The sequence below is a fragment of the Tursiops truncatus genome, chromosome 8 (assembly GCF_011762595.2).
Source record: "Tursiops truncatus isolate mTurTru1 chromosome 8, mTurTru1.mat.Y, whole genome shotgun sequence".
Taxonomy (NCBI): domain Eukaryota; kingdom Metazoa; phylum Chordata; class Mammalia; order Artiodactyla; family Delphinidae; genus Tursiops; species Tursiops truncatus.
In genome coordinates, this window is record NC_047041.1 from 8,615,825 (window position 1) to 8,627,477 (window position 11,653).

Below are 11,653 nucleotides of genomic sequence, written 5' to 3' on the forward strand. Positions count from 1 at the left end.
GGCCTGTCTCTTAGCCCAGGTCTTACCTTTGCTTTCTAGTCGCAGAATCGGGGTCCGGATCTGGGACAGTGTGGAAGCTGACGGGTCCAGGTAGCTTAGGGAGGACACAGGTGTCCCTGGGGCAATGAATATGAGCAGGAAGCACTTGCCCTTCTGAGTCTCGTTGTCCCCCCCTCCCCAGCGCTTCAGCATGGAAGGCATCTCCAACATCCTGCAGAGCGGCATCCGCCAGACCTTTGGCCCCTCAGGAACTGACAAGCAGGTACAACCCATCTCCCTGCTCCCAGCTTCCTTCCCAGATTCTTGCAACTTGGTCTCTCCAACAGAGCAGGGGATGCTGATTCACTAGAATTATCCCTGCACGGGGCCAGGTTGCAGGGGGAAATGTCCTAACAATTTCTTCCATTCTAAGGAGGAACAGAAAGTGTCTTTTTAAAGGCAAAGTTTTTTGAGCTTTAATATGAGAGGGCCTGGATAAAACTTAAAACTCAACACTAGGGCTTCCCTGGTGGCGCAGTGGCTGAGAGTCCGCCTGCCGATGCAGGGGAGGCGGGTTCGTTCCCCGGTCCGGGAGGATCCCACATGCCGTGGAGCGGCTGGGCCCGTGAGCCATGGCCGCTGAGCCTGCGCGTCCGGAGCCTGTGCTCCACAATGGGAGAGGCCACAACAGTGAGAGGCCCGCGTGCCACAAAAAAAAAAAAAAAAAAAAAAAAAAAAACCTCAACACTACTTGTAGACCTATGAGTTCAGTTGTTTTCAGAACAAAATGCATTAAAGGGGAATCCACTTCATGAAAGATCCCATCCAAGAGCTTCTTTACCTCCGCCACACTGGGCCACCAGGTGAGCCAATCACACCAAGACTGCCTCTTCACTTCAGCTGCCCTGTTGACTGTAACCCGCGCTGCGGGGGTCTCCCGTTGAGCTCCGTTTAGTCAATCACTTCTCACCTGAGAACTGGCTTGCATTTCTGGCTCTCAGGTGCCTGCCATGTGCTAGGCTCTGTTGCTCAGGGCAGTACAGAGATGAGGAAACCCTGGTCCAGCCCTCATGCAATGCATAATAGTCTAACAGAGAAGGCCAGTTTGTCACTAGACACCTTTGAGATTGGGCACAAAAACTGTGTATGTTTTAGACATATTTGTAGCTGAATCCTAAGTGTTAGAATTCTGGAACTACAGCCTGGGAAGAGATTTTAGGAACATCTAACTCACTCCCCTGAGTTCACAGCAGTGAGAACTAAGGCCCAGAGAGATTAGGCGTTTCCCCAAGGCCACGCTGCTAGTGGCAGGGCCAGGACTGAAACACAGGCCTCCTGGTCTAGAGCTCTTCTCACTCACAACGCCCAGGCTCCCTCAGAACCTTCCAGGTCTCTCTGGCCGGTGTTCTTTGATATCCCACTGGACCCTAAGATGATTTTGTTGTAGGAGCACCTCATCTCCAGCAGAGGGAGCAAACCCAACATCCCAGACCCAGGGCAGGGTTGAGGTTTTCTCACCAGTCATTTTGACAGAAGAGAAACCATTCATTCTCAAGTTGCACTGCAGAAGATAAGAAAATATCACCCCCCACCCCCTTAGAATGTTGTCTGCTTTCAGCCTGGAGGAGAAAAAGCTCACCAGGATTCCTAAATAATCAAAAAGTTTCTAGTGTCAGAATATATCCGTTGGAGTGGAAGGACATTTTGCCTGGCTAATATGGTAAAGTCTTACTTTTAAAGAGACATTTTCCAAAAATGAGGAAAAAGTCCTTCACATCATCATGGGTGTTGTCGAGAACGTCAAATTTGACGGAGTGTGTTTTTTAGAGAAAAGTCCAATCCCCATGCAAGCTGTCAACCGTATCTCAGCCCCCGGGGGCCAGACTTCTGTCTCACATGCTGCACACCCTGCTTGTCTTCTAGTACCTGAACACGGTCATCCCTTACGAGAAGAAGGCCTCGCCCCCGTCGGTGGAAGATCTCCAGATGCTGACAAACAGTGAGTTCCTCCCATTCGCAGTGAGACCAGGGGCTCATTTCCCTCCCTCCCACCCTGTGAGTTGCACCCGTGGTATCTCAGTCCGGAGGTGTCCCCAAAGCAGTTTCTATGGGTCAAAATGTGCTCCACACCGTTGCATCACGTCCCCGCCACGGGGTACAATTAAAGAGTTCTGCAGCGATACCCAGAGCTGCCTCGTCTTTTCCCGGTTCCTGTAAGGGAAGAGACTTGCCAGAGAAAAGGAGCTGGTGGAAGAGGCTGGGGCGGTGGCAGGGTGGTAGTGGTGTGCAGGGGCTCTCTGTGGTTCATCCACAGGTCTCAAGGCTGTGCACTCTCTGCCTTGCCGTTTCTCTCTTCTGAAGCTTGAGGTTGCCTCGCGTCCCCAAGGCAGGGAGCTCCTTCTAAGGGACTGGCTGTATTTACTGAGAAGCAAGGTTTCTTGAGTGGGGTAAGGCTGATTAGAGAGAATAGAGTCTGGTTTTCCTTCCAGGCAATGACTGCTTCCTCTCTTCCACTCTGACTCTAGTGTTAAGTAATATTAAGAAACATTCTGAGCTATGGGAGAAAACAGCCCGTGATAAAGAGCCTTTTGGAGGCAAAATCTCTTTATAGACATCAAACACTACAACCCGCAAAGGGCCGGGGGGCACGTGGTGTCAGCCCTCAGTGTCAGCTTGATTCTTTTAGGAAGAGAAAAATCCTAGGCTGAGATGTGGGGACGGGCTCAGTGAATCACGAGACCGTCCATCTCCCTGGCAACCGTGCACTGCATTGAGTGACACACTAACCGGGCTGCGCAGCCCACAGCCCGTTGCTGTGCTGCTTCCTCAGCGGGAATGGACCCCTGCAGGGCTATTTGACACCCTAGGGAATGGGAAGAGGAGCTTCAGCTGTTTGGCTGAGGAAGATAGATACCTCCTGGGCCCAGCGCTAAAAGTGCCCAAACGGTTTTCATTTTTATCGTTTTGGAGAACTAAAGCAGGAGGTTCTGGTAAACGGAAATCTTGCCTACATCAATAGATACTGCGGCCTTGAGAATCTGGAATTTTAAATTCAAAGTGCATCGGCTTCCTCTAAACTCATTTGGAGCGCCTTTATTTGCATACGTATGCACAAAGATTTTTTTTTAACGGAAGCAGATAGAAACGAGCTGACATTTATAGGTGTTTGTATTTTCACAAGGAGTAAGCATTTGGAAAATAATTTGGACAAATTATGAAGATTGATATATGTAGAGTACTCTATCGTGCTCTTTTTTTTTTCTATCATGCTCTTTTTAAAAAAGGAAGAGCTATAAATTGATTACAGATACCTATTCAGGAATTCAGTGTGAAATCCTTTCATTTTAATTAAGAAACACTGGGTTTGTTTACACATTTCAAGTTCATTTTAAAAGTTAGGGCTAGAGTATATCCATCAGTTAGAATACTTTGGAAACATAGAAATGTGAACAAAAGAAAATAAGTAACTTCTTGTCCCCTTCACTGTGGTTACTGTATGGTGTTTTTCAGCCATAGGATTTTATGCCTTTTCCATATGGTTGGGATTATACTGGCTATAAAATTTCATATCATGATCTCAGTCACATCAGTTAACATTTGGTTAACATCCTTTTTATGGCTCTCTCTTCTGTCATATGGACATACGACATTCCAATATTTTATCCCTTTAAAAATAAAACTGCCAACTTTCCTGAATACCAATTCTCCTGTAGATTATGAAAGCCCTCTTTTTGGGCACATCCTAGTATGCGTTCGTGAATAACAACTCCTCTTTCCCCAACTCCTGAGTCAAAAATGTAGGCCAGGGCTTCCCTGGTGGCGCAGTGGTGGAGAGTCTGCCTGCCAATGCAGGGGACGCGGGTTCGTGCCCCGGTCCGGGAAGATCCCACATGCCGCGGAGCGGCTGGACCTGTGAGCCATGGTCGCTGAGCCTGCGCGTCTGGAGCCTGTGCTCCGCAACGGGAGAGGCCACAACAGTGAGAGGCCCGCGTACCACAAAAAAAAAAAAAAAAAAAAAGAATGTAGGCCAAAGACTGGCTCCGGGGACTGGGCAATTTATATAAATTTTGGATTTTGGAGATCACCTTAGTCACATATTGACTGAGTGCAATTATTGTATTTTTACGCCTATCTTCTTGGTGGGCAGCATTTAGTCTGCTCGTGCTCAGTTGCAAAGTATTTTCAGCCTATTACATCGAAATGAATCCATGTCTAAAAATACGGAAGAAATAAAAGAAAACATTGCCTGGATGGCCTGAGGTCCAGTCTTTTTCTGGAGTTGGCCACAGACTCATGCCACCATCAGGCTCTGTTCCTCACCCACTCCTGAGCTTTGGAGTCAAGTTCCATGACCCTGACTTGCAACGAGGCAAGGTAATCAATGGAAAACAGGACCTAGGAATGGACTGGGGGGTCCCTCCATTGTAATGGTTGCCTCCTGACCCCAGCTATCAGGGCCAGCTGATCTTTAGTGTTTTTTCCACTTGCCAAAAGTAATACACGTTCATGGAAAAAAAACGGACACTGTAGAGATATCACGTAGAAGGGAACAACGCCCGGGGTCTCACACTCCAAGGTATCTGCTTTTTACTGTTTCATGCACATTCTTCCAGATTTTTCTATGAATATTAGCATGTATTATTTACTCATTTAAAATTAATACATAAAGTTCTGCAGCCTTCTTTCTTCATTCTTAAGTATGTCTTGTATACAGAGATCGCTCTCATCTCTCATGAAGCTGTATGAGACCGTGTATATATTACATACACCATAGTTTACTTAAGGCATCCACTGATGAATGACTCTATTGTTGGATAGCCCACCCCTGCCCTCACTTTTTGATAGTATAAGCAAGGTCCAGGTATTTCCTTGAAGGATTTTCTACAAAGCTGACTTCCACAACATGAATCGTGAATATGAGAAGATGCTTCCTAGTTTAATAACAGAAAAATCTATTTTAAAATCTTTTATAAAAAGCCTTTAGGCTTTATTCACTTCCCTATTGTTTGCTTCAGGTGTAGGTCATATCCTGTTTCAACAAGAAGTCTGTAAGCTCCTTGAGGGTCATTAATACGCTTGCATTTCCACAAATTCTAGTGCTGTACTGGGCATAGAGTAGAAAATATTTGTGAAATTAAATTCATTTGCAGTTAATAAACTGGAGGTGAGAACTCTGCTAATAATATCTGTTTATACGAATAGAATGTCTTTAAGGACAGATTTATCGGTGGTTCGGTGACGTGACAGCTGTTATTCTTAACATTTGGATTGCATCTGAAAGCTGATTCCTTTTTTAAATTGCTTTGTTTATTTTTATGATCATTAAAGATACATACTTAGGAGGAGATGTGGAAATTATAGATGAGCACACACACCAAAAGTAAAGGATAAAAGAGAAGTCACCTCATCCACAGGGCCACCCTGACTCTTTTTTTTTTTTTTTTTTTTGCGGTACGCGGGCCTCTCACTGTTGTGGCCTCTCCCGTTGCGGAGCACAGGCTCCGGACGCGCAGGCTCAGCGGCCATGGCTCACGGGCCCAGCCACTCCGCGGCATGTGGGATCTTCCCGGACCGGAGCATGAACCCGTGTCCCCTGCATCAGCAGGTGGACTCTCAACCACTGCGCCACCAGGGAAGCCCCGACCCTGACTCTTTTGATGGATTTCCCAGCAGCCCCCTCCCCGCCCCAGCAGGCTGAATGCTGACTCTTGCCAGAGGCTTCTAGACTTTGCTCAGTACTCAGTGAATGTCTTGTTTCCTTGTCTCTGTCTCGCTCACTTTGGGTTGGTGGGTTGTCTGGCCCCAGAGGTGAGCCCTATGCCCTGATGCATCTTAGCTCCTTTCTCTCTCCTTCTCCAGTTCTCTTTGCCATGAAGGAGGATAATGAGAAGGTGCCCACTTTGCTGACGGACTACATTTTAAAAGGTGAGAGCGGCCCAGGCCTCTGGGAGCAGAAGCATCCTCTAGGGCCCCCTCCCCCAGGACTCCTGCTAGACACGTGGAACCCGCACTGCAGCCCTCCCAGGGCATCCACGCCAGGCCAGATCGGGCAGGGCCAGGGAACTCAGTGGACAATTGTGGGGAGGCCCTCGCCTTTGGATGTTGCTAGGAGGCCTGAGGAGGAGATTCCATCACCCCCGAGTCACCAGAGTGACTCCACACAAAAAGCAGCCCAACCAACAAAAGACTTATTGTGAAAGTTCTCTGCGGTTTGGGCTATTTAGTTGGCAAAAACAAAGCCAGAGGATACCTTTAACAGTTTCAACTACTTGAAAGGCAGCAAACTAGAGTCATGATTAGCTACATCCTTTCATAACTTTTTTGTTTCATCTTTTATTATGAAAATTTTTAATATATATAAAAGTAGAGTGAACGGTATGATGAACTGCCAGGTACTTAACATCCAGCTTTAACAATTATTAACTCCTGGCCAATCTAGTTTTCATTTATATCACTTCTCTCTTCCATGTTATTTTGAAGCAAATACCAACCACTATATATATTTTTCATCCATGAATATTTCAATGTACATTCCTAAGATATAACCACAATATCATGATCACAACTAGAAAAATAAAAAATGTAAAAGTATCTTTGAGGGACTTCCCTGGCCGGCCAGTGGTTAAGATTCCACACTTCCACTGCAGGGGGCTCAGGTTTGATCCCTGGTCGAACTAAGATCCCACATGACTCATGGCATGGCCAAAAAAAAAAAAAAAAGTATCTTTGATTACCCAACCAGTGTTCAGGTTTCCCTGATTTTCCTATAAATTTTTTTCAGGTTATTTGTTTGAATCAGGATCCAAAGAAGGTCCATATATTACAATTGCATAATGTATCTCTTAAATCTCTTTTAATATATATAGGTTCCCCTTTCCCTCCTCTCTCTCATTCTTTGTATTTTATTTCTTAGAGAAACCAGGTTATTTGCCCCATAGCATTTCCTCATTCCGGCCTTTCCTCAGTAGTTGTGTCCTCATGGTTTCATTTAATACGTCCTTCAACCTTTTGTATTTCCTGTTGCCCAGTAGAGCTAGAGGACTGATCACATTCAGATCGTCCACACCAGACCAGACCAGGCAGGGCCAGAGAGCTCAGTGTACAATTGTCCACAAAATTTTTTATAAGTTTTAGGTTATCAGTGGTTGTAAACTTCCATTGAGAGACCTATTACCTGGTTGTCTTTCTTTGGGGGATATTAATATCTGTATTAGTCTGCTCAGGCTGCGAAAACAGAAGACCAGGTGGCTTAAACAACAAAAATTTATTTTCTCGCAGTTCTGGAGAGTAGAAGTCCAGGATCAAGGGGCCAGTAAAGTGGGTTTCTAGTGAGGGCTCTCTTCTTGGCTTGTAAACAGCTACCTTCTCGCTATGTTCTCACATGGCCTTTCTTCTGTGTGTGTGGGGAGAGTGCCAGAGCGCTCTGGTGCTTCTTCTTACAAGGACACTAATCCCGGCAGATCAGAGCCCCACCCATATGACTTCATTTAACCCTCCCTCCTTAGAGGATTCATCTCCAAAGACAGCTGCACTGGGGGTTAGGGCTTCAACATGAATTCTTGGGGGGACACAAACATTGACTGTGTAACACTCTCCATCAATGGTCATTCATTGTCCAGATTCTGTTTTTCATTAGGTTTTGCTCCACAGGCACAACCTTGGGCGCAGCTTCCAAAGGCTTGTGGACTTCAGTTTAGAACCTCTGAGCTGTATTGTTTCCATAAGGCTCAGAAAGATTAATATGAAATTTCTGCAGGATGAATTTAGGCTAAACATTGGGAAGAACTTGTGACTCTTAAAGGTTTTAAAAGAGTATCCCATTACTCAAAGGAGGTGTGTAGAAATGGGTTCTATAAGTCCGGGAGCCCGAGAGCTAGACTTTACCCCTCACGATCCACTGAAATGTCAGTGAATTTATAAAACTAGTTAACATTTACTGAGCGCTTTCTATTTGCCTCTGAGCAACCCTGTGGGGTAGGCAGAGGCACAGTCTACTGTATACATGAAGAAACAAGCACAGGTAGGAGAACTTATTTCCCGAAGGTCATAGAATTAGTAACAGCAAGACTCAGGATGTGAACCCAAGCAAATGGGCAGCAGAGACCATGCAGTTAATCATTACACTGAACAATCGCCTATCCCTGGCTCTTCCTCCTTCTGGAAGGAAGACACGTGATCACCATCCTTCCCTGGTTCTAAGGGGGCAGTTCTCTGCTCAGGACGCAGGCGAGAGGCTGGCGTGACTGCTCTCGGCCACGGACACCCCGGGCTGGCAGGTCTGGCCACACACTTGCTTTGACATCCCTTCTCTCCTCTTCTCTTTCCAGTGCTCTGTCCTACCTAACCTTGCCCTTGGGAGCAGCCTTGCTGCGGAGGTCACTGAGCAAGAGTCATCCCACCGCAGGGACTGCATGACACCACGTAGCCTCCGCCGTGTATTTAAACGTGTATAGCTTAACCTGGATTAAACATGAGCAAATGCGCGGGGTCCTTTGCTGTTGGCTTCTAGTCCTAGTAACCATTGGATGCATGACCGAGGGGCAGGGCTGGTGACGTCACCTCCTCTCTGCCTGTGTCGGAGGGAGGTAGACGCTGTCGCCACTCATGGTGTAGTCTGGCTCCAGCCCTCAAAAACAGCTTCCACCCTAAGACTAATTTTGAAATAAACCTTCATTTAATTAATATTCCTCATGTGCTTTGGCGTGTGGTGTCCCTCGGCCCTCTGGTACAAACCTCCAGAGAAAGGATGTGTAGCTGCAACCACATGATGCTCGTGGCCCGTGGCAGCCAACACGGTGTTTAGGGCTGGGCCGGGGGTGGGTGTGCATGCCATGCCCTGTGGCGGGGCTGCAGACAGGAGGACGAGGCCATCTGCAGACGCCTGAGATCTAGCTGCTTGACAGTTTCACAGGGAGCCGCACGCTGAGTTGGAGGAGCTACTGGTCAGAGAGGAGATTGTGAAGTTAGCGCATGGCAAGTGAAGCTCGGGGGGATTGGCTGGGCAGCTGGTGCCTCCTGTTGGGATGGCCGGGTTGACTCCAGGAGGCCCGGGTGCTGGAGGGCATCAGCTCCGCTGGGTTCTCCCAGCGTGGGGGTCCCGGCTGCTTTCCTGACTGCTCCCACCGACCCCTGGTACCCTCTGGCCGTGCGTGCCCTCCTTGCCCTCCCTGCAGCCCTCGACTCCCATGTGCTGTCCCCGGCATTGGTGGCAGGCAGTTGCCAGCCTCTTTGGGCCAGCAGGTGAAAGCTGTCCTCGTATCCGGAGGGGGCTCGATTTCACCACGACCTGAACTGTTTTGGCTTCCATCTTCTGGCTTGAATGATATTAACTCTGCAGATTCCCACAGTCCTGTCTTAAAACAAAACTTTTATCAAGTACTTGCTATGCACCTGCCACTAGCTTTGTCACCTCTACAAATCATCTTGCATCTCAGCAGCCCTACGTAGGTAGTAGCATTGCCCTGATAGAAGGATGCGGAGACCAAGAAGCAGAGATGCTCAAAGTGGTGGAGTCAGACTGGCACCTCGTCCTCTTATCCAGTTAGATCTGCACCCCCTCTTAGGAGTTTGGTGTTTGTGTGCCACACGGAAAGCCGTGCTTCACCACACTGGCAACTCCACAGAAGGCCACAGATCGACACAGGTGACAATAGAAGGCATCCTTGTTGCCCTGCCTCTCACTTCCTGGGCCTCTGCTTTTCTAGGAGCGGTGCCGCAGAGCAGTAGCAGTCTTCCCTGGGGGTGAGGGGGGGAAACTACCCCAGTGCCTGCAGCTCAAACTCAGGCATCTACACAGAGCAGGACTTCTGTGTGGACAGAGCCCCGGCCACTATAGGAAGGTGGAAACACCACAAGGTACCCAATGCAAATCCTCAGGGGTCAGCATGTGGACCTAAGTACCAGAGCTTTGACAAAAAGGGGCACCTGCAGCTCTGCATTCTTTGGTGCCATGGCCAAGGGGCAAAGGGCCACTGGCAGGGTGAGATCCTTAGCACGATTCACACTTTGCCAGCTATGGGGGGTGGGGGAGCAATGAATTCCCAAGAGCCTTCCTTCCTGCCTTGGATTTGTCAGATCTGGGTCAGCCACTCCTTTCCCCCAATTTATCCTGCCAGCAGGTGTCTGAAGCAGCAGAGACAAGCTAATCAAAGCTGCTGGCAGTTAAAAATAAGCCTCAGGTGCCAAGGAGATGCTCCACCTCGGAGGAGGTGAGTCTAGCAGGACGGGGGTGGGGTGGGGGGTGGGAGTAGCGGCTGCCGTTTCCCTCCTGTTGTCCACATCGGGAGCCGAGGGGGATAGTAAATCAATGTCTCGAGGTTTTGCATCACCCTTTCCTCTGTCCTTGCTACTCAACATGAGGGGCCCAGACCAGCAGCAGTGACAACGCGTAGAAACTTGTTAGAAACGCAAAACTCAGGCCCAGCGCCCAGCAACCCCCCGCCCCCACCGTTGGAAGCTGCACTTTAACGAGATTTCCAGGTAATTGGTGTTTGTGTTACGTTTGGAGACGCTTTACTAAGCTTTCAGTAAAAAGCTGGAGCCCTGACTCTCGAAGACTGAACCCTCAGAAAGCAAGGATGGTGTGATTAACAGGTGACCTCACTGTCTCTCCCCCGACTCTGGTCTTCATCCCTCAGGACTGTTGTGACGTCCAGGAAGAGTCCCAGGGTGGATGGATACTTCAAACTTCAGTCAATCCCCACGGCAAAGCTCAAGTCGACCTAGGGACTTGAGCTAGGCACTCAGCCAGGGCCACTGGGGAGCCAGGGCCTGCAGGGCACCCTCCTGGGCAGGTAGGACTTAGTCGGGCCAGCAGGCTCCTTTACTGAGGTGCATCCGCATCAATTAAAGGCCTCCATGTGGGTTTGCGAAGCTTAATCTGATCCAGCCTTGGTGAGGAAATGCCACCGTAGGGCCTGATGCCAGCCTTTGGTTGTGTAGAATTGAAACAAACTATCCTATGTCCCCACATTCCCTTTCCTTGCATCTCTGCTTCAAGATGGGAGACAGATGTGGTATCTCAGAAAGAAAACCCAAAGGAAAATAAATAAATAAATTAATTAATTAAAAAAAAAAGGGACTTCCCTGGTGGCACAGTGGTTAAGAATCCGCCTGCCAACGCAAGGGACACGGGTTCAAGCCCTGGTCCAGGAAGATCCCACATGCCATGGAGCAGCTAAGCCCGTGTGCCACAACTACAGAGCCCACGAGCCACAACTACTGAAGCCTGTGTGCCTAGAGCCCGTGCTCCACAACAAAGTGTAGCCCCCGCTCTCCGCAACTAGAGAAAAGCCCGCGCGCTGCAACAAAGACCCAGTGCAGACAAAACTAAATAAATAAATAAACAAATTAAAAAAAAAGAAAACCCAAAGGGAAGGATGTTGGGATACTAAGTTTTATGGGATGAGTTGGATTTTTAAAATGAAATAAACCTTTTGCATGCTCACTGGAATAATATCTGGAGTATAACTATCTTCAGCTAGAGGCCCGGGAAGAGACGGGGAAAATCATAAGGGGCAACCCAATGGGTGTTCTAGTATGAATGATGAACCAAGTCCTAACGGGCGTGATGAGTCCGTTCCAGGGGCTTTGAGCATCACTGTGTCCTAGGGACTCCCCCAGCGGCCCCGTCACAAAGAGCGCTTCCGGTCTCGCCAAAGGCCAGGAGCAGGGG

General features: G+C 48.4%; 1 protein-coding gene across 4 annotated transcripts in view; it reads left to right on the forward strand.

Moving 5' to 3' along the window:
- The window catches only part of FEZ1 (fasciculation and elongation protein zeta 1), a 43,194-nt gene extending 31,783 nt beyond the window's left edge, over positions 1-11,411 (forward strand). For all 4 annotated transcript variants that reach the window (XM_073808008.1, XM_033861839.2, XM_033861840.2 and 1 more), the window contains exons 7-12: positions 182-262; positions 1,903-1,978; positions 5,839-5,904; positions 8,307-10,187; positions 10,339-10,458; positions 10,617-11,411. In XM_073808008.1, the coding sequence (XP_073664109.1) occupies positions 182-262; positions 1,903-1,978; positions 5,839-5,904; positions 8,307-8,323 (240 nt within the window). In that variant the 3' untranslated portion in view covers positions 8,324-10,187; positions 10,339-10,458; positions 10,617-11,411. The remainder of the gene's footprint in view (positions 1-181; positions 263-1,902; positions 1,979-5,838; positions 5,905-8,306; positions 10,188-10,338; positions 10,459-10,616) is intronic.
- The last annotated feature ends 242 nt before the right edge of the window (positions 11,412-11,653 follow it).